Raw genomic sequence first — 25780 nt, forward strand, 5'->3', positions numbered from 1 at the left:
TTACCTGGCATGTGTGGCACAAATGTTACTTGCCACTCATCAGCCCAGGTTTTGTTACCTACGGACATGCAAGGTCGCCCGATTGGACAGGAATTGGCCAGTTTGGATTTGTCCTGCCATTTGTGGACATGACATAACTGGGAAACTTTCCTCATTGTTGGGTAGATGCCAGTGTTGTACTGGAACAACTTGGCTAGGGGCGCAACTAGTTCTGGAGCAAAAGCTTTGGTACTACTACCGGAATGTTGACAAGATCCATAGCCTTTGCAGTATCCAGTGACTTCAGCCATTTCTTGATACCACATGGAATGAATTGAATTGGCTGAAGAGTAGCATCTGTGATATTGGGGACCTTAGCAGGAGGCCATGATGGATCATCCACTTGGCCCTTCTGATTGAAGATGGTTGCAAATGCGTCAGCCTTATCTGACGCACTGGGTTCCCCCATCATTGAGGAAGAGAATATTTGTGGAGCCTCCACCTCAGGTTAGCTGTTTAATTATCCACCGCTATTCACAATGTGGCAACACTGCATGTCTGTTGTGCGTCAAGTGCTTAGCTCTGTCTATCATACGCTGCATCTACTGCTTGGCATGATAGCAGTCCCACAATCACTTTCAGCCAGGAGTGCCAAAAGGATGATGCATCTCCACCTTTTGATACCCCACCAGCAGATGCCGGTCTTCTGCCAGTGTGCTATACTCCATGTGAGATCAAGAAACAGCTGAGCTCACTGGGTACAGTGTACACGTCAGCCATGATGGAATGGTGGAGACTCAATGGGCCAAATGGCCTAATTTTGCTCCTATATCTTATGGACATTGAAGTTCCCCCATCCAGTGCTCATAAATGTATTATGTGACTCCTAGCTTTAGTGCATCCAAAAAAAGATGATTTGATTGTGGAAAAATCACTGTCATGCAGATCGATCATCGTTCGACCATGTTGATACACTGTGTTGCCAAAGTCAATGGTAAGCAATCAGGTATTGAAAATCTGATTTCACTTGCATCAACCATTCTGTTCATCTGTATTTGATGAAACTGACACTCCGACAAAGCAGAAAATGGGACCATCATTCCCATAGGCGAGGTTAATATTACATAGTGTCTTAACACATCTAATTGACTCAAATCTCTTCACGAAATTATTTGAAGAGCAGTAACTGCTAGACTGTTAAATTTAGCACTGGTCTACACCAAACTAACCTGTACTGGCAAAATACCAAATAACAATGAGATAAGCAGGCAATTAACCTGCTTATTATTTGCTGGTGTTAATCTTTAAGGTCAGAATTTAAACAAAAGCCTTTAAAAAGGTAATGCAGATCAAATGAAAAGGCTATTTTTTTGTAGAGTACATAATTCATGCCTATGTATGTGTGCCTTTGGAGAGGGAAGGACGAGAATGGTCGAAGAATCAGTAGAAATTTCACCAAAAATTGAATAATGGCAAAGAAACCATCCACATTTTCAGTTTTAAGAGCACCGCATCATCGTAACACCATCAATCTTTGGTTGGCCAGTGCTGTGGATGAATCTAAAGCTTTAAAGTTTATTCATTAGTGTCACAAGTAGGCTTACAGTAACACTGCAATGAAGTTACTGTGAAAAGTCCTCTCGTCGCCACACTCCGGCGCCTGTTCGGGTACATTGAGGGAGAATTTAGCATGGCCAATGCACCCTAACCAGCACGTCTTTTGGACTGTGGGAGGAAACCGGAGCACCCGGAGGAAATCCACAGACACGGGGAGAACGTGCAAACTCCGCATAGACAGTGACCCAAGCCGGGAATCGAACCCAGGACCCTGGTGCTGTGAGGCAGCAGTGCTGACCACTGTGCCACCCGCACTGACGCAACCGGAGATGAAATTATTCAAAGTGTGATTCATAACACAATCAAAAGCAGCAAATTACAATTTGCTGCTGTGAACTGAGCAACATGATGAAACTAAGCAGTAATATGCCAAAAGGATACGTCAAACATGGCATATTTATTAAATTACAGGTGCTCATGAGAACCATAATAAAACACCTATCATATTTTTAATGTATATTTATCCATTATTAAATAGGGAGGTTGTACCACAGGTACAAATAAACTTGGGCTATTGTATTGTACAAACATAAGGCCTTGGGTTAGTCTTCAATAAACACTATTAAATTACATGCAGGGCTGACCTGGTACAACATGAAAAGACGTCCCTGATTATTACTCTCATCTTATCCACAGTGCAAGAAATAAGAAGCAAAAACTCACTTATAGTGCAACAAATCAGTCGAGCTCTCGTAATGAAATAGAGTTGAGTTTGAACACTGTAGCAGTAAAACCTTTGCTTGGTGCAGAGTTATACTTTTACAACTCCAGTATTTTATTTCTAACCATAGCAAATAAAAAGTAAAGTTCATTTCTTAGTGACAAGTCAGGTTACATTAACACTGCAATGAAAGTTACTGTGAAAATCCCCTAGTCGCCACACTCCGGCGCCTGTTCGGATACACTGAGGGAGAATTTAGCATGACCAATGCACCTAACCAGCACGTCTTTTGGACTGTGGGAGGAAACCGGAGCACCCGGAGGAAACCCACGCGGACACGGGGAGAACGTGCAGACTCCGCACAGATAGTGACCCAAGCTGGGAATCAAACCCGGGTCCTTGATGCTGTGAGGCAGCAGTGCTAACCGCTGTGCCACCGTGCCGCCCACTAAGATCCAATATGTTCAGTTAGAAAGGATGCAGGTTTGACCACTTCTGTGCTCTAAATATTAAAAAAAAAATCAAGACAACGGCAAAAATTGTGTACAAAATACTTCAGGTATTTGAGCAGATAACCAGTACATAACTCACTTCAAGTTGCATCACAGGCAGAAAAAATTGCCGTGCACTTTGGTGTAACTCTAAAATGAGAACTTTAAGTTTGCCTGTAAACACATTACAGTATTCCAAGAATCCCAGCGTTTTTGCAAAAAAAGTAGGAAACTGCATTGTTTCATCAAATCCCAACGTGTTCAAAATTGGTTGCGAAATGCTTTATCTAATTTCCTCTAGCAGAATTTCACTGCTCCATTTCGACACAAGTCAGTCTCGACTGGAATTTCCATCCTAAAAAAAATACTTTGGAAACTGTACCAGAGTGAAACATCTCTCAAAGGAACCACCAGGGAGACAAATCAAAGACCTCACAAAAATGGGTAAATAGCTGCTGCTTCAGGTAGCTTTCAGCATTGCAAAGCTTTTTCGCTCAGGGCAATGTGGTTAACCACTGCGCTTGTTGTGTTAGTGTTCTAGAACAACCAATCTCCACTGATCTCTAACAAGACGTCGTGCATCAAACAGCTCAGCCGTCTCGAGTCCAATCTACTCAACAACCTCTGCAAGCCACAAGTGAACTCACGCAAGTTGACTGACTTTATTTTTGGCTTGGGGTTTTTGCTAAAGTGGAACTTTCCGTATCACCCTTTGGCATTCGTACAACAAACAGTCTGGAAGGACACCGCAACCTGATCGCAGCCACACTGATAAAACCCCGGCATGGAATCGACAGTGGAGTAAACAGGAGGTTGATGAAAGCAGTTGACATGCCGCAATCCCTTCTGCTCCTGCAGATAAAAGAAAAAATGTCAACTCGGACAAATACTTTGAACCCAGCACAGTGAAAACAATTCGCGGTGTGCGTCACCATTTGCTTTCTTCAATGCCTATTTTACAGCTATCCTTACAGCATCAAACGCAAACTGCTGTTTGTTGTCTGCGGTAGAATCGTGTTCGCCAGCATCTGAACCGAGACTACTCCAACACATTCCTGTCTAAGTCAGAGTTCTGTGCTACAACATACTCAGTGTCGAGGAAGATGCCACAGCATTCCAGGAGAGAGTACAAACTCACTCACACCTGACTGGCCACAACATGCCACGAGGCGAGGATAAATTGTGCCCTTTCCGCGATGTGGTTAATCAGAAATCATTTTGCCCCGCGTCCACTCTATTCCCAAAACTCAAATGTAGATAAACAAAAATCATAAAATGTAAACTTTGGTTAAAACTATATTAAATTAGAAACTCAGAACTGGGCTACTCAGAGTCATAGAGGTTTACAGCATGGAAACAGGCCCTTCGGCCCAACTTGTCCATGCCACCCTTTTTTTTTAAAAAACCACTAAGCTAGTCCCGATTGCCCGGGTTTGGCCCATATCCCTCTAAGAATGAAAAGTGAAAAAAGGAAGCCGTGAAGGTGGTTTGAAGTGGCAAACTTTCCAACAGTCCACCTCCTCCACCTGGACTGATGGGATGGTGATAGTTTTAACTCTTTCATTATGGTTAACATCTTAATTGCCAATGGTGCATTTGTTCTAATTGTCTTTTAAAAACGCAGTCAACAAGCTACACTTCACAAATGTACTAGATCAGGGTGGCTTCTCCAGTCCTCACTGTCAAACCCATTGTCCCGGACTGAGCCATGCAGAACAGCAAGACTCCTGATTGGAGATGAGTTGGCAATCAGCTGAGACAATGGTTGGATGCCATAATTGGCCTCAGCGTCCCTGGACTTAAAAGTTTATTTCTTAGTGTCACAAGTAGGCTTACATTAGCACTGCAATGAAGTTACTGTGAAAATCCCCTAGTCGCCACACTCTGGCGCCTGTTCGGGTACACCGAGGGAGAATTTAGCATGGCCAAGCACATAATCAGCACGTCTTTTGGGCTGTGGGAGGAAACCGGAGCACCCGGATGAAACCCACGCAGCCACGGGGAGAACGTGCAAACTCCGCACAGACAGTGACTCAAGCCAGGAATTGAACCTGGGCCCCTGTGAGGCAGCAGTGCCAACCACTGTGCCACCGTGCCTTGGAAGGGATGAAAAAAAATAATCAGCCGAGAGTTCAGCTCATGATTGCTGTATACACACAAGATCAGGTGAGGCCAGGGCTGGGTTTTCATCTGTACTGCCTGGAAGGTAAGTCTAGTTATCATAAATGAACAAAGCCTCAGACAAAAGCATGTTATCTATTTCTATTACATTCTTTTAAAGCACTGTGCTTCGCCACACCACCACCCCCCATTCAAAACCAATTCAACTGTAGCAGATAAATGGGCACAGAGGAGCCATTCTCAGCAAAGCAGATCATTAGGACCAGCAATAAGTCATTTTTATTTCATCTTATCACATGCATCCCCATTTATTTCCACATTGTTTCCTTCAGGGATTGTGCAGACTGGAAAGAAAATAGGAGATGAAACAAAGAAAAGGGGAGAGGTGAGTGGTAGTGCAGGGGGAAGAACAGAGATAAATGGAAAAAGGAGAATTTTAAAAAGCAAAATGTTGATACAAAAGAAACAAAACTGAAACATAGAAGATAGAAGGAGGAGGCCATTCGGCCCTTCGAGCCTGCTCCACCATTCATCACGATCATGGCTGACCATCCAACTCTATAGCCTAATCCTGCTTTCTCCCCATAACCTGGGATCCTATTCACTCCAAGTGAAAGAAAGATAAATGCCAGAGATGGGGCAGGGATTGAGTAAAGAGAAATAAAGTAAAAGTTAAAGTTAATTTATTAGTCACAAGTAAGGCGTACATTAACAATGCAATGAAGTTACTGTGAAATTCCCTTAGTCACCACATTCCGGCACCTGTTCGGGTCAATGCACCTAACTAGCATGCCTTTCAGACTGTGGGAGGAAACCGGAGCACCCGGAGGAAACCCACACAAACACGGGGAGAACGTGCAAACTCCACACAGACAGTGACCCAAACGGGAATTGAACCCGGGTCCCTGGCGCTGTGAGGCAGCAATGCTAACTACCGTGCCACCAATAAATGAAGGTTAAAAAAGACACCTTTAAATCCAGGAGGTGAAATAATTTTTCAATGAAACAGACCATGCCATTGACCCTCGTGGAAGGTAGTCTTGTATTGCAAACTAAAAACGAGGCATCACACTATCGTTTAAAAATGGGAGAGCCCTCCAAATGAAGCCTTTAATTTCTAGAGATCAGAAGGCAGCATTTATAGCCATAGGCATATGTTGCTGTGGTTTGTAGTCAAATGTCAAGATCAAACTCACTTCCACCTTATTCTATTGAGGATGAACAAGGATATTTGAAATGGATAAATGCCTCCAGTGAAACAGAAGGCAAAGAAAGCAAATTGAGAGCACGCTAAGTATTTGTTTCCTAATATCAAATAAATACTAGTCCAAAGATGTGCGGGTTAGGTTGATTAGCCATGCTAAATTGCCTCTTGTCAGGGGGACTAGCCGGGTAAATACATGGGGTTCTGTGGATAAGGTCGGATTGTTGTCAGTGCAGCCTTGATGGGCCGAACGGCCTTCTTCTGCACAGTAAGGATTCTATGATCAGCTTAAGGAATCAAAGTTCCTGATTAAGTCAGGTAAAACTTCGATAAGCACAATAAGCATGTTAAATACACAATCCTCCAATGCACTGACGGCCCAATAGCATCATGTTCCTTTACAAAAGGAAGCTGCAGGATAATAAGCGGAGAATGTCAAGTTTCACAAACCCCAATGCTAAGATCTTCAAGATAAGGTGGTGCTAACTATAATCAAAAGAGACCTTGTGAAGTTCAGTAAAGCACTTTAAGAAGCTAATTGAGCTTGCACAGGTCAACACTCTCAGAAAGGCAACCAGCTAGCATGTAAAGTTCCTTTCCCCTCTTCGAATGAGGGAGCGTGTACAAAGTTACGCGCTACATATGTAGCACGCACCCACAATGAAACAGATGCGAAAGTTATTCAAAAATTGAGCATCTGAAGACTTCCAAATGAGTTTTAAAAAATGCTACATCGCCCTCCTTAGAATTGATCTGGTTCGATCTCGAGACATGGTCATCTCTTTCGCAAGCAGTAATTTTGAACCAACAGTGGTGCCTTGATAGTCTGCTGACATCTACTGGCCAAGTATCTAAGTTGCAGCTGCAGAATTTAGGTTAATGGCAACAACAGAATATGCCCATTGCTGATGGCAAACACAAGGTCAGCGCAGTCCACTGCCCACCACAGAACAACTAGCCAGTGCCAAAAGTACCCATATCAACAGGACGATCTAGTCAAATATTTGGGAAAAAGCTGGTAGAAATACTTTTAAATTGTCATGCCGTTTCTTTCTTTCTATTTAGTTTTTGTTTAAAGAATGTGGGTGGGAAGACAGGGAAAAGGGGAGGAAAGATAGAGGAGGGGGGAGAAAGGAGTGAACATATTAACTTTACTCTTCGTGCACGTGATTTAAAACGTTCGTAGCTGGTTTTTCTAATAAAAACAAATGCAGGTTTAAATGCCAATTTGATTAATAATAAGTCTGGTGTATCTCTGCCCATTGTCAGTCAATTGATAGAAATGTCACAATATTGGGAGTGGCCAGTCTCCCAAACATAAATTCTTTTACCGATTTAAAAAAAAAGGCTGCGAGGTATTCTAAAATGAATCGGAATTAACTATTCAGGGTTTCCAAGGGAAATTCCTCCTAGATTTCTTAGAATCTTAGAAACCCTACAGCACAGAAAGAGGCCATTCGGCCCATCGAGTCTGCACCGACCACAATCCCACCCAGGCCCTACCCCCATATCCCTACATATTTACCCACTAATCCCTCTAACCTACACATCCCAGGACACTAAGGGCAATTTTTTTTTAGCATGGCCAATCAACCTAACCCGCACATCTTTGGACTGTGGGAGGAAACCGGAGCACCCGGAGGGAACCCACGCAGACACGAGGAGAATGTGCAAACTCCACACAGACAGTGACCCGAGCCGGGAATCGAACCCAGGTCCCTGGAGCTGTGAAGCAGCAGTGCTAACCACTGTGCCACCGTGCCGCCCCACGGTAGCACATGCCTGGGGGCACTTTAAAGTGTGAAGTACAATTTTAAACTTTCAGTCTACATGTGGATGGCTCTTGTGATGCCCTCCTGAAGTCACCAAGGCAGCAAACAGTCAGATGAACCAAGGTCACTGAACACATGGCATTAGAGGACAACCATTTCCTTCAGAATTGTTCGCCAGCAAAGAATCAACATTTGCAGAAGAATCAAGGAAAGAAAATTGACCAGAAGTGAAATAATAATAATCTGGCGATGTTTCAACAGGAAATGCTTTCAGGCCAGGTTAATGCACAATGTTGGTTCTAATTTGTACATCATTTTCAGTTCAAGCTGCTGCACGGGTGGCACAGTGGTTAGCACGGCTGCCTCAGAGCGACAGGGACCCGGGTTCGATCCCGGCTTGGGTCACTGACTATGTCAATTTGATTTATTATTGTCACGTGTATTCGTATACACAGTGAAAAGTATAGCCAAGGTGAAAAAAAAATCAACTTAGTGTGAGGTAGGTCCGTTCAAAAGTCTGATGGCAACAAGGAAGAAGCTCTGCATGGTCTCCCCATGTTTGCATCTATTTGCTCCCACAGCCTGAAAGACGTGCTGATTAGGTGGATTGGCCATGCTAAATTCTCCCTCAGCGTACCCGAACAGGCGAGTGGGGGGATTTTAACAGTAACTTCATTGCAGCGTTAATGTAATAGTTACTTGTGACACTAATTAAAAAACGCAACAAATAACTTTACCTATGATATCCACAATATGCAACTTCAGTTCTTGCTGCAGTGTGCGAAGTGCCAAATTTAAAGCTTCAGGTGAATTAGATGTAAAGCTTAGATTTTGTTTCACGTCATTGGAAAGTGAAAGCCAAAGGTGCCCAAACTCTTCAGTGGATAATTTCAGTGGCCTGGAACAAACAGACAAGTGAGTGAAGCCAGAACGCTCATCAAGCGAGTACATTCATTCTTGCTATACATTTTGTCAAATTACATTTAACTTAATCAGAAAAATACCGGTGCATTGCTAAATAATTGGGCAACATCTTAAGTTTATCCAGTTATTAACAGTTGTAAGATTTAAACAATCAGAAATCCAATTTGGACAGCTGCCCAGCATCTACTTATGAAGAGAGAACGTTCCCTATGACTGCAGTGAAAGGAAGTTCGGGGAAACAAATTTTTCTAAGAAAATATTATCCCATCTTTGTAAACAAACTTTTCCAAAGAAAATATCTGATCATAATTATCACTTTTTTCTGGGCTCTCCAAAAGGCAAATATATATTTATTAGTCACGTGTAGGCTTACATTAAAACCGCAATGAAGTTACTGTGAAAGTCCCCTAGTCGCCACACTCCGGCGCCTGTTCGGATACACTGAGGGAGGATTTAGCATGGCGAATCCACCTAACTCGCACATTTTTGGACTGAGGGGGGAAACCGGAGCACCCGGAGGAAACCCACGCGGACACAGGGAGAACGTGCAAACTCCACACAGGCCGGAATTGAACCCGGGTCTCTGGTGCTGTGAAGCAGCAGTGCTAATCCCTGTGCCACCGTTGTCCCCGAATGGGATAACATTCATCTCCAGCATGGGCGCAAAGGGGGATCTGTTCACAAACTTTTAAAAGAAATTTCTCCTTAGACAGAAAGAGCAGGGAAACAGGACTAATCAAAGAGTTGGCATGACACAACGGCCTCCTTCTTTGTTACATGATTCTAAGAGGCACAAAGGAATTCACTGCCTTGCAAATACTGCCCTGCATTTTTCTTTATCGAGCAGTTTTCATCAAAAAAGATACATTGCCATTCAAGTAACCTGAGCAAGCTTTTACAAGACAGGCCATTTGGCCCATCGAGTCTGCTCCACCATTCAATGAGATTGTGACCTATCTGATATGATAATCCTCAACTCCACTTTCCCGCCTCATCTCCATAACCCTTGATTTCCTTACTGATTAAAAATATGTCCATCTCAGCCTTGAACATACTTAATGACCCAGCCTCTACAGCCCTCTGTTAAAAAATTCCACAGGTTCACTATCCACAGAGAAGAAATTCCTCCTCATTGGTGTTAAATGGGTGACACCTTGCTCTGAGATTATGCCCTCTGATGCTCGTCTCAGCCACAAGGAGAAACAACCTCTCGGCATTCACCCCGTCCAGACCCGAGGGGTGAAAAGACACTGAATAAGTGTAGATACTTCTCTGAGCATTAATGTTCTCATTTAAAGATAACCAGACTGATATGGTCCAAACATGTCAACCATCTTCATCCGAAACTGGCTGTTATGAGGTGTCAATGCGGTTCGAGATAATTCTTCCTTCAGTTGTTTGCCCTCTTACTGTGTGGGAGCACCAAGGCTCCAGGTGCCATCTCCTCATAACAAAACGGCTAAAATTTGTTCATCATTTGGAGAAACATGGAAGTTTAAGCTAACGTCCATCGCTCTAATAGAAAATGATGAGGCTTTAATGAACATCATTCCGCAAAACGGTAGCGCAGTGGTTAGCACTGCTGCCTCACAGCGCCAGGGACCCGGGTTCGATTCCAGCCTCGGGTCACTGTCTGTGTAGAGTTTGCACATTCTCCCCGTGTCTGCATGAGTTTCCTCACACACTCCAAAGATGTGTGGGTTAGGTTGAATGCAGTAAGAAGTTTAACAACACCAGGTTAAAATCCAACAGGTTTATTTGGTAGCAAAAGCCACGCAAGCTTTCGGAGCTCCAAGCCCCTTCTTCAGGTGAGTGGGAATTCTGTTCACAAACAGGGCAGGGCCCAAAGATTTTAGTTCATAAACCGTGTTCTCCAAAGGATGGTGACAGGAGCTCTAGAGCAACATGAAACAGATATTAGGGGCCAAATGCTACCTACCACCCCCACCTACATGATAGCAAGCTAATTCTCATATGTACCTGGAATTTGATACTAAGGCTCAATTTATTCAGGACTTTTAACAGACAGTTGGTTTCGAACCTTCAGTTACAGATACTCTGTCATGATGAGCATAGGCCCAACTGCCAAGAACATCCACAGTGACGAACTGAAACATGAATAACTTCCAGCAAATATTTTCAATTCCACTTCAACAATGAGAAATGCACTGCCTGGAAGTGTGCTGAAGGCAGGTTCAATTGAGGCATTCAAGAGAGCATTAGCTCATTATTTGAATAGAAACAATGTGCAGGGGTATGGACACGATGGGCTGAATGGCCTCCTTCTGCACCACAACAATTCCATGACTCTGCACTGAAACACTTTCAGTAAATATCCCAATAGAATACATCCATTTTTTTTTAAAACTGCAAAGGGCATTCAAAAGTGTATCGAACAAACTCTTACAGCTGCAGCAATTCTGACACAGTGGTTAGCACTGCTGCCTCACACCGCCAGAGAGCGGAGTTCGATTCCCGGCTTGGGTCACTGTCTGTGCGGAGTCTGGCACATTCTCCCCGTGTCTGCGTGGGTTTCTTCCGGGTGCTCTGGTTTCCTCCCACAGTGCGAAAGACGTGCTGGTTAGGGTGCATTGGCCGTGCTAAATTCTCCCTCAGTGTACCCGAACAGACGCCGGAGTGTGGCGACTAGGGGATTTTCACAGTAACTTCATTGCAGTGTTAATGTGAGCCTACTTGTGACACGAATAAATCAACTTTAAACTTTAAGTCATTTTGCTGCAAGAAACAATTTTTAAGAAACAATCTTTTTGCTGCAGATTGGTCTCGTACCTGATGAAATCGGTTAAGAATAGAGCGAGTGCAAATTCCTCCTGGGTACACTGACTAGACTCTAGATGATACATAACACACCCTGTAAGTAGCACCCGGGCACAAGGTTTTGTCATCTGCAAACAGAGCTGACATCTGACTGTGGTTAGGGATTCCACCAGTGGAAAAGGGAAGTCTGTGCTTTCACAAGCCTGTGCAGTAATAAAGACATTAGAAAGTGGAGCTGTTAACGTGGAAATTATAAATACACATTATCACATTTAAAAAATAAAAATAGCATCAGGCAAGATGGGGTCTAACAGAGTTGTTACGGGAGGGTAGATTTGCAAATGAACCTTGTTGTGGTCAATCCATCCAACCACAAGTGAGCCTGAGGAGTACAAACAACACCAACCCTCCCCCCCCACCCCGCAACATCAGTCAAAAGACTTCCAGCATGAAGCCATTAGGCAGCACATCTGTCAGCTGAGGAATGGTGAGAGCTTGGGACAGCCAAGAGAAACCAACAAAAAAAAAATGAAAAAACAACTCAAATGGGATGGGCAAATCCCAGGGAAAAGTCATAAAATGTGAACAAGTGCAAAGGTTCACTTCACAAATGCATGGTTGACCAAGTTCTAAAGCTGCAGCTTACTCTGATAGAATTTGTGGCTCTTATTTCAGAATTTCACATGACCCAGTATTAAGGATTGCCTTTTAAAGTAATGTTTAGCATAAATCCAATTAATTACAGGCGGTACAGTGGTTAGCACTGCTGCGTCACAGCGCCAGAGACCCGGGTTCGATTCCCGTTTGGGTCACTGCCTCTGTGGAGTTTGCACGTTCTCCCCGTGTCTGTGTGGGTTTCCTCCGGGTACTCCGGTTTCCTCCCACAGTCCAAAGACGTGCTGGTTAGGTGCATTGATCCGAATAGGCGCCGGAGTGTGGCAACTAGGGGAATTTCACAGTAGAGTTAATGTAAGCCTAATAAATAAACTTCAATGTTCAAATTTTGATACTTAAAATTTAATTCCAATTACCTTTCAATGATAGCATTGTAACTAACAAGATTTAATTTCAGCAAATTACCTTATTTTAATTGTTTAGTTACAGGTAACAAAGCCAGATTATATTTACCTCCAATCCATCAGTTAATGCAATGTTGATTGTTGCATTAGTAACTTCTATACTGCTGCGGTTAGTGAAAAACAGGATTATTAGCAGACAGTCCGCTTTCCAAACTTTACAGGAAAACAAAGCTATATTTTCATTGGCACAAACAAGCTCAAACTTTGAATGAGAATGCTCAGCTAATTCCACGGGCAAACTTGGAGTCAAACCGGAGATAGGTTCACGAGCCACAAGGGCAGAGCTGCAGTTTGCAGGCTGTACGATGTCAAAATTTCCATCTGCGAATAGACCTGAAACAGATTCCTTTGATGAAGGCACAGCTCTGCTTGTCTGCAAGTTGTTACTTGGAGTCCACGATTCACCAGATTCTTTGGCAGGCTCCTCACTGGAGACATCTGGAGGATCGGATGTGGTTTTCCTTAAAAGGTTTTCTTTACTTTCTTGGAAGGGATTACACCTTTCTAGGACATTATCCATGAGGCTTGGAATTTCAGCAAGAGGTGGAACAATTGCCTTCTGTGCACTCATCGTCCTTTCATGGCTATTTTGCCCCTCAACAATTTTGGATTTTCTCCGAAACTTCTGAGTAGTGCTCTGAGTTTTTCCCATCTAGAAAGATTGCAGAAATATAGAAGTTGTATTTCTTAAATTCGCTAAACAGAATTAGTCAACTATTCTTATTCAGGTGAGTTAATGCACACTAACACACAGTTCCTGTGCCCTAAGACAATGATGCTCATTTGTTTCAAGGCAAGTCAAAAGTAGCAAAAAGCCAGTTTCATAATTTATCAGCAACTTTAATGGGATAATTAGCAATACTCTCCTGTTGCATAATTTCGTAGAAACTACAGGGATAATGTTCAAATTATCATAGAAATCATAGAAACCCTACAGTACAGAAAGAGGCCATTCGGCCCATCGAGTCTGCACCGACCACAATCCCACCCAGGCCCTATCCCCATATATTTTACCCGCTAATCCCTCTAACCTACGCACCCCAGGACACTAAGGGGCAATTTTAACATGGCCAATCAACCTAACCCGTACATCTTTGGACTGTGGGAGGAAACCGGAGCACCCGGAGGAAACCCACGCAGACACGAGGAGAATGTGCAAACTCCACACAGACAGTGACCCAACCGGGAATCGAACCCAGGTCCCTGGAGCTGTGAAGCAGCAGTGCTAACCACTGTGCTACCGTGCCGCCCTCACTGTGCTACCGTGCCGCCCTACTGTGCTACCGTGCCGCCCTTATGCTAAAGAGCATAACTGCTCTTTAGTTTTTATTATTTGCTAGAGTTTTGGAACAGATGGCAAATGATGCGCAACTATGTGATATGTATCCATTCGCCAAGTAAAACGAGTAGTGAACAAAATGAAATCTTGTATAGTAATTGGTTACTATGACAACAGGGTTAGAGAAATAAATTAGTTTGGAGATTTATTCAAATAACAGAAACAATCGATACGGTGGTTAGTACTGCTGCCTCACAGCGCCGGCTTGGGTCAGTGTGGAATTTGCACATTCTCCCGTGTCTGCGTAGGTTTCCTCCGGGTGCTCCGGTTTTCTCCCACAGTCCGAAAGACGTGGTTAGGTGCATTGGCCATGCTAAATTCTCCCTCAGTGTACCCGAACAGGCGCCGGAGTGTGGCGACTAGGGGATTTTCACAGTAACTTCATGGCACTGTTAATGTAAGCCTACTTGTGAAACCAATAAATAAATCAACTTTAAAACAATCACAATCACCTCACTGGATCATTTGCACCATCTCCAATATTTGGACTCTGCAAATGCTTCTCATTCAAGTCTTGCTTGGATTTCCATAGAATACCTACAGTACAGAAGGAGGCCATTCAGCCCAGCAAGTCTGCACCAACTCTCCGACAGAGCATCTTACCCAGGCCCACCCCCTGCCCTATCCCCATAACTCCACACCTTTACCCCTCTAACCTTCAGATCTTGGGACACTAAAGGACAATTGAGCACAGCCAATGCACTTAACCTGCACATTTTTGGACTGCGGGAGGAAACCGGAGCACCCAGTGGAAACCTACGCAAAACTCGTAAAAACATTCGAGTCCATCACCACAATAGACAGTCACCCAAGGCCGGAGGTCCCTGACGCTGTGAGGCAGCAGTGCTAACCACTGTGCCACCGTGACTCCCTCCTAAGGGGCTAATCTCATAACAAAAGGTAAATCTGCTCAGGATTCCCATTTAGTCCCATAATAGTGCAGGAATAGCTATTCCCTCTCCAGTGACAAAACTGGATGCTGCATTAAAATTTCAGCAGCTTACACAGACTTCGCACACGTTTCGTTAGGTCGTGACCCTCAAAATACTGACCCCACTCCACTTGAATTTCCTCGTTTTTCTTATAGTTAACTATGTGTGTCAGGGGGTGGCCAAGCTACAGCTCGCAAGGCACATGCAGCTCTTTGACACACACGCAGAGCGCAGCTCATTCCTCGGGCTCTGAAACCCAATAAGTCACGCACTGAACGGAGGTAAAGAGCTGGCTGCAGCCTTGGCCCCAAACGGCTTCACGGAGGGTGACAACTGGAGAGCAGGCAGCAACACCGGGAGGAAGGAGGGTAGAGATTAATGAATCCTTCCAGATTCCTTTTATAGTTTGTTGCCGGTCTTACAGAGGGCCATGTGACGCCTCAGTGCCATTTTCTCTGGCTCCCTAACTGACTCTCTCACCGCTAGACCACCAACTTCGTGGCCTCGGCCTGGAAGCAGAGGAAACAGTTTCATGCAAACAGAAATGTAAGAATCTGCTGTACTGGGACACAGGCACACGGACTCAATTTTGTTTATCAACACATGAATTGCTGTGCTATAAAACTCAGATTTTTATATTTGCACGTACATTCTTGTTGAACTTATTTCCTGACAGAAGTGCATGCAATTGTAATAAAAATGTCTCTAAAGGTTGCCCGCGTTGGGAAAAAAATACAAAAGTCTGAGGACACGTACCAAACGACTCAAGAACAGCTTCTTCCCTGTTGCCATCAGACTTTTGAATGGTATTAAACTGATCTTTCTCTACACCCTCGCTATGACTGTAACACTACATTCTGCATCCGCTCCTTTCAAAGTTAAAAGTTTATTTATTAGTCACAAGTAGGCTTACATTCACACTGCAATGAAGTTACTGTGAAAATCCCCTAGTCGCCACACTCCAGCGCCTGTTCGGGTACACTGAGGGAGAATTTAACATGGCCAATGCACCTAACCAGCACGTCTTTCGGACTGTGGGAGGAAACCGGAGCACCCGAAGGAAACCAACGCAGACAGGGGGAGAATGTGCAAACTCTGCACAGACAGTGACCCAAGCTGGGAATTGAACCCGGGTCCCTGGCGCTGTGAGGCAGCAGTGCTAACCACTGCGCCACCAGGCCACCCAATCTATGCGCCATGCCACCCCTTCTCCCCTATGTACTCTATGAATGATATGTTTTGTCTGTATAGTGCGCAAGAAACAATACTTATCACTATATCCCAATACACGTGACAACAAATAATCAAATCAAAATCAGATCATATGCAGCCCTAAGGTTCAGAAGGTTTGACCACCCTGATATACGTGTACACACAAATATACACACATATTGCTCAGCCCACTAACATCATCTTGTGGGGTTACCATTGACCAGAAACTGAACAAGCCACTTACTGTGGCTACCAGAGCAGGTCAAAGGCTAAGAATCCTACAGCAAGTAACTCACCTGACCCCCAAAACCTGTCCACCATCTACAAGGCACAAGTCAGCAGTGTGATGGAATACTCTCCACTTGCCTGGATAAGTGCAGCTCCAACAACACAAAGAGCTCAATGCTATCCAGGACAAAGCAGCCCATTTGATTGCCACCCCTTCCATATTCAATCCCTCCACCACCGACGAATAGGGGCAGCCATGTGTACCATCCACAAAATGCACTGCAGGAACTCACCAAGGTTTCTAACACAGCACCTTCCAAACCCATGACCCCTACCATCTAGAAGGACAAGAGCAGCAGATATCTGGACCACCTGGCAATTCCCCTCCAATTCACCCACCATCCTGACTTGGAAATATACCACCATTCCTTCACTGTTGCTGGGACAAAATCCTGGAACTCTCTCCCTAACAGCACTGTGGGTGTACCTACACCACAGGGACTGCAGCAGTTCAAGGAGGTAGCTCACCACCACCTTCTGGAGGGCAATAAATGCTGGTCTAGCCAATGACACATCCTGTAATTGAATTTTTAAAAAGTTTGGCTAGTTGGATAGTGTATAGTTCAGAATAGCATCAACAGTGAGGGTTTGATTCCTGTTCTGGTTGAGGTAGACTTTGACGTTGCAGGAAGATACACCCAAGAGTGGAAAGCAATGAAAAATCACCACTGACAAAGGCTGCCAAGAAAAAGGGCTCAGAATGAAGCATCAGCAATGAGTCTAGGAGCTGCCTTGAGACAAAGCACTCATGGAATGGAATGAAAGACATACATATACACACTCTTGAAGCATGATTTAAAACCATTTTCCATTTTAAAACATTACAAAAAGTTAAAAGCGGTTATGATTCCAGAGAAAAGGGTGTTTTTGTTCGCTGGCTGCATAGTTACTCACTATAGTCCTGAAAGGTCATGAAGTCAGTCAGGAATGTGACAAAATTTCAAACAGGTTTGGTGACCCGAGGTTAACATAGATTTTGTAGCCATCCTAAAATGGATTATAAAGTGGTTAAATCTATCTATATTTCCCTATTAGTGCACTCCAACATTTGAAGTTTAATATGAAAGAAGCCTTGGCAGTTAGCATCTTTGAGTGTTTACGATAAACTTTAAGCCATTAGTCCTAACAATTATTGGAGCTGTGAAAGAAAGATTCTTGGCCAGCCATTGGAGTTATTACACAGGTTAAATTCTGCCAATATTCTCAAAAATAGCCTTTAAAGGTTTTATTTGGGAACATGGTTTGGGTTGTTGCGTAGCACAAAGCTCATTTAGAACAGGGAGATTTTAAACAGAGGAGTCACCATTTACACCTTACATATTTTTCCAAAATTATTTTGGGGTCTAACCAGAAAGTTGAGTCATCTCAAAAGAAAATATAATTACTTAAGTGGTCAGATTCATTCAGCTCTTCCATTATATTACTTTCACTACTATGGTGAAAGCTTGGCTTAATTAGTAGCACTGTTGCCAGGAGTGTGACTGGAGTCACTGGCTGCAAAGTCCTATGGAACTCCTGAGGACATGAAGGCGTTTCAGAAATGCATGGCCCTTCCCTCTTCCTGCGTAAGTAAACCAGGATAATGCACAACTGGTTCTAAGAATTGAACAGGCTAGTGATCTGAACATGTTGTTGCATTTGAATTTCAAGAGATGAGGAGGAAGATACAACCTTGGCACCATTACCTTTTATAGGAAATGGGGCGTAACTATGACACATTAGCAAAGAAAACTGGGCTGAGATTCAACGAGATATGGTGGATCCATCAACATGCTTCAAAGATGTGCTGGTATATTAGTTATTTCTAATTGGCATTTTAGCTCAGGCACAGCTGAGGGGAGCTTCTTCTTCTAGTTGACTGAGTTAAATTAAGAGCTGATGCAGGCACATTTGGGGTGGACAAAGGCAATGCCTCAAACGGCCTCACTGAATCCACACCAGGGACCCTGGTTTGATCCCGGCTTGGATCACTGTCTGCATGGGTTTCCTCCAGGTGCTCCAGTTTCCTCCCAGTCCGAAAGACGTGCTGGTTAGGTGCATTGGCCATACTAAATTCTCCCTCAGTGTACCCAAACAGGCACCAGAGTGTGGCAACTAGGAGATTTTCACAATAACTTCATTGCAGTGTTAATGTAAGCCTACTTGTGACACTAATAAATAAATATCAACACCCAACGTTACAGAATGGCCACGGGATCTTTAGACTTTATATATGGTATCCAATCCGATAAAGCTCAATAATAACACTAGGTGCCAAATGCAGACGAGATTAACCTAATATCCCTTAAATTGCAGATTTTTAATTCACCTCCAAGTCTTAAGTGCTGATTATTTATCCCACATATAATAAAAAAGCAACACAAACAAACAAGTGACTGATGATAATTCTTTTTAAGAGATCCTAATGGGTCGCTGGTAATTTATACTTGGGGCTAAATCCTACTTCATGTGAATGAGGACAGAGTGATGTTAAAATTCACTTACCAGATTAACTAAATTGTTGGATCCTAACCCGACAAATAGTGATGATGCCAAAAGTTGCTTTTCTCGCTCTTCTGCAGAAAGTCCAGCAGTTTTTTCAGCTGTGAAGGTGCAGTCTGCGGTTACGTCACCTTCTGAATTGGGACTTGCTACAGTCTCTTCTTTGGATTCCTTCTTCTTTCGAAGGTAGCCCTCCTTACCCCACACCTTCTTTACTCCATCAAGCTTCAGACTATCTGAGCTAAAGAAAGATTTAAATTCAATTTGCTTTGTCCAAACACTGACTAAAAAACAGCCTTCTCCAATCATGTTAGAAATCACTATTGTAGACATTCTACAGTCAGGATGTGACCAAAATGTTAAAAGTTTTCAGACAATTTTCCCTCGAAGCCGCTTGCCGCAGAGTAATCCACAAGTTCCCACGCAGACTGGGCACAAGTTGGCTGCTTTAAGTTACACATGTGCAGCTCCAGAAGAAAACTTAAAGGGCACCTGTGTAACCCAAAAAAATTAAACGGTATGCTGTTCAGGTTTCCAATATATAAATAAAAGATTATAAATGCAAAATGGAATACAGTGAATGTTTGGAGCACTGGTTGGAAATTATTTGTCAGCCTTGGCACAGTGGAAGCACTTGTACATCAGTCAGGGGGTTATAGGTTCAAGAACCACTCCAGAAACTTAGCATTTCATTCTAAGCTAACACTTGAGTGCAGTACAGAGAGCGTTCTTTGACTTGGACATTTCGGCCAAGACATATTTGCTTGTAAAAGTGAATGTGAAAATCCCACAGCACTATTTAAGGAAGAGCGTGAGAGTTCTTCCCGGTGTCTTGGCCAGCATTTATCCCTCAACCAGGATCACAAATAACCAATTATTCTGTTTTAAACTCGAATGTGTGGAACTTTATCACGAATTGGTCATTATATGCTACTGCAGGGACTACACTTCAAAAAGTAATTCACTTGTTGCAATCGAGATATTCCAAAGATGTGAGAGGTGCTATATAAATGCAAATCCTCTCTTCTTCCTTCCTTGTGTTGGTCTTCTTTTGGAGAGTCACCACTTTGGGGTCAAGAGGGCAGATGAGCAATTGCACCCCAGGGTTTTGCCTATTGCGCTTCCGAGGTAATCAGCAGAAGTGTGTCAGTAGCCAGGTGACAATTCTTCCCACAGCTCTACCCCTCCCAATTGCAAGTGTTTGGCCTTCACTCAGTAATTACCCGCAATAGCATGATTGGAATTAGGAATGGAGCAGAGTCGTGGGAATAAACTCTTAGCTAAATTAACTATGAAACTATTTAATTAGTATTTCCAATGGCAATTAATCATAATTACCATGATTAATATACATCCATAATTACAAATGCTGCAGTGGTTTTATTACATTCAAATATAACAAAAATGTTGAATCTAGTTATAATGATCTATCGGCATGAAAATATGGTAAATTCTGGTAGTCATGCAATTGAGATCAAAGGGCATGTTTTCTTTGGACTGATACTTTTAATACAATTAAATATACATCTGTGGCATTATGTTCTACTTATCAAACTGCAATATAATAAAAGTTGTTTCAAAATCTCGAAGTAACACTTATTACATCGCCTCAAAAAACCTCAGCTTTTAAATGTGTAATTCAGACAAAAAGAAATATCACATTAAGCCTGCTCTTGATCATAGAATCATAGAACCCTACAGCGCAGGAGGCGGCCATTCAGCCCATCGTGTCTGCACCGACAACAATCCCACCCAGGCCCCATCCCCATGACCCCATGCATTTACCCTAGCTAGTCCCCCTGACACTGAGGGACAATTTAGCATGGCTAATCCACCTAACCCACACATCTTTAGTCTGTGGGAGGAAACCGGAGCAGACGCAGGGTGAATGTGCGAACTCCACACAGACAGTGACCCAAGCCAGGAATCAAACCCAGGTCCCTGGCGCTGTGAGGCAGCAGTGTTATCCGCTGTGTCACCGTGCCGCAATGTAGATAAGGTGGTTAATGACGAGCTGCAAATGGGAAAATGGCAACGTAGTTTTCTGCTCCGACGAAGGGTCATCCAGACTCCAAACATTGGCTCTATTCTCTCCCCACAGATGCTGTCAGACCTGCTGAGATTTTCCAGCATTTTCTGCTTTTGTTTCAGATTCCAGCATCCGCAGTATTTTGTTTTTAAAGTAGTTTTCTTAGAAAGTTGTCAGCCTTGGTTCAGTAATAACACTCAGTTCTAGAGTGGGAGAAGTGTGGATTCAAGTCCACTTCCAGGAATCGAGCACACAACCCAGGTTGGCACTTCAGTGCAGTAGTGCTGTTACCTCTCAGGTGGATATAAAAAAAATCCAGTGGTGCTATTCGAAGAGGAGAGGGATTCTCCTGGTGTTCATACCATTTAGGTATGTCTTGAACAATATTAGAATAGATTATTTGGTCATTCTTTATTGCTGTTTATGGGACATTGGTGTGTGTGTGGATTGAGGGTTGCCTAGTTTGCCTATATTCTAACAATGAATAGACTTTCAAAAGTATTTACTAGACTGTATTTACTAGGGGGCAGCACAGTGGCACAATGGTTAGCACTGCTGCCTCACAGCATCAGGGACCTGGGTTCAATTCCGGCCTCGGGTGACTGTCTGAGTGGAGTCTGCATGTTCTCCCAGTGTCTGCGTGGGTTTCCGCTGGGTGCTCTGGTTTCCTCCCACAGTTCAAAGATGTGCGGGTTAGGTGGATTGTCCATACTAAATTGCCCCAAGATGTGTAGGTTAGAGGGATTAGCAGGGTAAATACATGGGATTACGGGGATAGGGCCTGGCTGGGATTGTCATCGGTGCAGGCTTGATGGGCCAAATGGCCTTCCTCTGCACTGTAGGGATTCTAAGATTCTATATTGCTTTGAAACATCCTGAAGCAGAGAAAGATGCTAAGTAAATACTTGTCCTTTCACTTCCAAGAAGGAAAACGTTGATTTTAATTTTCAACTAGCAGTGGGTGATTGAAATTACATTCACCAAGTGACAATCTTCAAGCTGAGTAAAGGTAGGATTGGGAAACAAGAATGACTATTCCAAAGGAATGATTCTAGTGCACACATTAAACAAACAGCATTCATGCTTCCGTCTACTGATATTAACCAAAATAGTCCAAACTTACTCTTTTAATCCAGCTTCTGTGCTGTTGCAAGAAATCTCAGAACTGAAGGACAATCCTGTTGGAGACTGTCTTCCTGTAACACTGGAGGTCTGTGGGCTGGTAGCAAAAGACAGCCCATACGGTTCAAAGTTCAACACTGCAGAAAAATGGAATTACATTTTTTCAATTCGTTTTAACAGAAAACTGTTGTCATTTTGCAGATCTGGAGGAATCAGAATTCCTACAGTGTAGAAGGTGGCCATTCGGCCCACCGGGTCTGTACAGACCACAATCCCACCCAGGCCCTATTCCTGTAATCCCACACATTTACCCTGCTAATGTTAAATTGTTCAGAACAAAAAAAAAGACATTTATCTCCACATTTACTTTTGCAGGAAAATGTGGGGATAAACTTTAAACAGGAAATGTTTAAATATTCACTAACCCTGTCACAAAGATCTATTACTAGCTTCCCACTACATTGCACAGCACCTCCTATGACATCTGTTTCAATTCCAGTTTGCCACTTGGGGGTGCTCTCTCTCAACTAATTTGTATAATTGCCTACATAAAATGCACTGCAGCATACAATATCAATGGGGCATCTGGGCCTCACGAACACCAGGCCTAACAGTCTCTCACTCCAGCCGCAGAATTTATAGATAGAGGAAAAAAAACCGGTCCAACAACAGAGAGAGAAACAGGGCGATTAACAGTCAAACTAGTTGAAATAGTCAAACTGGATACAGAGACAGAAATAAAGAAGGGAAGGAAGAGCGGAATGAGAGACAAAAGAAACAAAGGAAAAATTCTAAATATATATGTGTTAAAAGCCTCTAGGACCAATTTACTACCCACTGGAGTGATTCTCCAGTTTGGCACCTGCAAGGTTGATTGGCATGTTAGGGCCCTAAATCACGTCATTGACAGGATCCCCAAGACTTGAATATCTATCCTGAAGATCAATTCATATTAACAGCACAAATCCAGCAATTTCTGAGCCATTAGTTTGGTGCAATGTAGCCCTTTTGTCCATATAATTAAAGGCGAACAGTTCCTGACTACAGCCAGCTTCTGCTACACCTGGAGTATTTTGATACTGACAATAGGTGTAAATGAAGGATTGTTCTATTCTCCAGCAAGATCATTTCACCACTTGAATGAACACAAATGCAAAAATATACTGGCATATTAGCAATGCTAATGCAATTTCTCTTCTTCCCAGAAAGGGAAAATAAAACCAATGTGGTAACGTGAGAACATACCCACACTAGTCCTGGGCAATGATATAACTCCTTACAAGGGAGTTAAACCAATGCTCAAAAGAAAGTGGGGAACTCTCCCAACATCTTTTCATTTGCCGATGGCACCATTAAACAAGTAAAATAGCCATTCAACTCTGCTGTTTTTATGATTCTACAATTCGTAAAATGGTTGCCGAGCAGTGGCACAGTGGTTAGCACTGCTGCCTCACAGAGACCCAGGTTCAATTCCGGCCTTGGGTGACTGTGTGGAGTTTGCACGTTCTCTCTGGACTGTGGGGAAAAACCGGAGGAAACCTACGCAGACACAAAGATGTGCAGGTTCGGGTTGATTGGTCATGCTAAATTGTCTCTTAGTGTCCCAAAATATGCAAGTTGGGGGGGTGGATTAGTGGAGTAAATACATGAGGTTACGGGGATAGGACCTGGGCAAGATGCTCTGTCGGAGAGTCGGTGCAGACTTGGTGGGCTGAATGGCCTCCTTCTGCACTGGAGGGATTCTGTGTTTACTTGCAAAATAACAGCGACTGTAAATTCACATGAACCACTTTGAACATTTCTGAGAAACATTGCATAGGCCATAAAAATGTAGGTCAGTCAGAATTCTCTCTCAACAGCCAAGATGAGTAAGATTTCAGAAACTAAAATTTAAAAGAGAGTCTTATCCCCACCTCTGCAAATGAAACCTGTAAATTGCATCTGAAGGCGGTGAATTTAATCTGTATCCAGGAACATTGTGCACAGGAGGAGACCGTTTGGCCCACTGGTTCTGTGCCATGAAAGAGCTATCCAACCTAATCCCGATTTTGAACTCTTGTTATCAGCACCTCAGAATCCCTACAGTGCAGGAGGCTGCCATTCGGCCCATCGGGCCTGCACCAACAATCCTATCCATATATACCCATAGCCCCATGTATTTACTCTGCTCTCCTCCCTGACACTAACGGGCAATTTAACATGGCCAATGCACCTAACCTGCACATCTTTGGAGTTGGGAGGAAACCCAGAGCACCCGGAGGAAACCCAAGCAGACACAGGGATAATGTGTAAACTCTGCACAGACAGTCACCCGAGGCTAGAATTGAAAACGAGTCCCTGCCGCTGCGAGGCAGCAGTGCTAACCATTATACCACCATGCTGCCCCATATCTTACCCTATAATATGCACTCGAATCGTACACATCACAGTACTATAACTAGAAACTTATCCTATTTCAACTTGGCACAAACAAGTTTAAAGTTTATTTATTAGTGTCACAAGTAGGCTTACATTAACACTGCAATGAAGTTACTGTGAAAATCCCCTAGTCGCCACACTCCGGCGCCTGTTCGGGTACATGGAGGGAGAATTTAGCATGGTCAATGCACCTAACCAGCACGTCTTTCGGATAGTGGGAGGAAACCGGAGCACCCGGAGGAAACCCACTCAGACAGAGGAGAACGTGCAGACTCCGCACAGACAGTGACCCAAGGCTGGGATTGAAAGCTGTGAGGCAGCAGTGCTAACCACTGTGCCACCTGTTCCCTATTCCAAAGGTTTTTTTCCCCCGTGAGGGCAACACCCCCGGCATCTTACATAATTATTTTCTGAAGTGATTATAAATCGAATCCTGTTTCCCCCGGCATTGTCTCATTGCCACCTTGCAGCTGACTAAATGGACATCAAAGCAGAGCTCTACTGGAGTGATAAGAGCATGGCTTTGCGTCCTCGATTCTGCAACCAGTTGAGGGCTGATTTTAGCTGAACCGCTGAGTGAGTTGCTGAAGCAAAGGGCAGGGAAGAAGGCAAAGACCAAAGTAACAACGGCAAGAACCAGACAATTTTGAAGTAACACTACCAGAGGCAGCCTGCTCTCATTTGCAAGATGAGGCCAATAAAGGAGGGGGAAGGGTGAATGACGCCTTAATTTAAAAACAATTAAAGTTAGCTGAACATTTAACTTTGGTAACACAAGCCTCTGACCTCAAATAAAATCCACATAACACGGTCCACAATTCATTGGCTAATAGTTATTAACAACACAGTCAATGAAGTCAAGAACCCTACACCGTCGGCCAAAAGTTTACAACAACAGACACAGCTTGTTAATTTTTCAACACTCTCCCAACCTAGAGATTGTTCAACGTTAAGTTGGCCTGATTAGAGGGCAACGTTAAGCGCTGGTAACAAATGGTAAAATCTGTGGCAAATGAGCACTGCCCAAAGAGAAAGGTGACCAACCACGACTGTAACAAAAAGGTTAATTATATTTATGGTCTTGGTTAGACCTGGTGAATGCTGCTCTCCTTATGAATAAAACTAAGTAATTGCCAATGTTCATTGTTGTTAGTAGGATAGGTGTCGGTTCCAAACAACGGTTGCCAGGTTGGCCTCTGTAATCAGTCACAACAAAGTATTTGTTGTATTTCAGCTACATATACGGGCGGCACGGTGGCACAGTGATTAGCATTGCTGTCTCACAGCGCCAGAGACCTGGGTTCACCTGGACGGGCGAGTGTGCTCGCGCACG

General features: G+C 43.6%; 1 protein-coding gene across 1 annotated transcript in view; it reads right to left on the reverse strand.

The window, feature by feature from the left end:
- Window positions 1-2286: 2286 nt before the first annotated feature.
- The window catches only part of ap4e1 (adaptor related protein complex 4 subunit epsilon 1), a 72302-nt gene continuing 48808 nt past the window's right edge, over window positions 2287-25780 (reverse strand). Inside the window, exons 16-21 of the mRNA XM_078241352.1 lie at window positions 22031-22166; window positions 18882-19119; window positions 12676-13278; window positions 11560-11750; window positions 8583-8743; window positions 2287-3600 (exon numbers count right to left, since the gene is read on the reverse strand). Coding sequence (XP_078097478.1) covers window positions 3434-3600; window positions 8583-8743; window positions 11560-11750; window positions 12676-13278; window positions 18882-19119; window positions 22031-22166 — 1496 coding nt within the window. The 3' untranslated portion in view covers window positions 2287-3433. The remainder of the gene's footprint in view (window positions 3601-8582; window positions 8744-11559; window positions 11751-12675; window positions 13279-18881; window positions 19120-22030; window positions 22167-25780) is intronic.

The sequence above is a fragment of the Mustelus asterias genome, chromosome 24, assembly GCF_964213995.1.
Source record: "Mustelus asterias chromosome 24, sMusAst1.hap1.1, whole genome shotgun sequence".
NCBI lineage: Eukaryota > Metazoa > Chordata > Chondrichthyes > Carcharhiniformes > Triakidae > Mustelus > Mustelus asterias.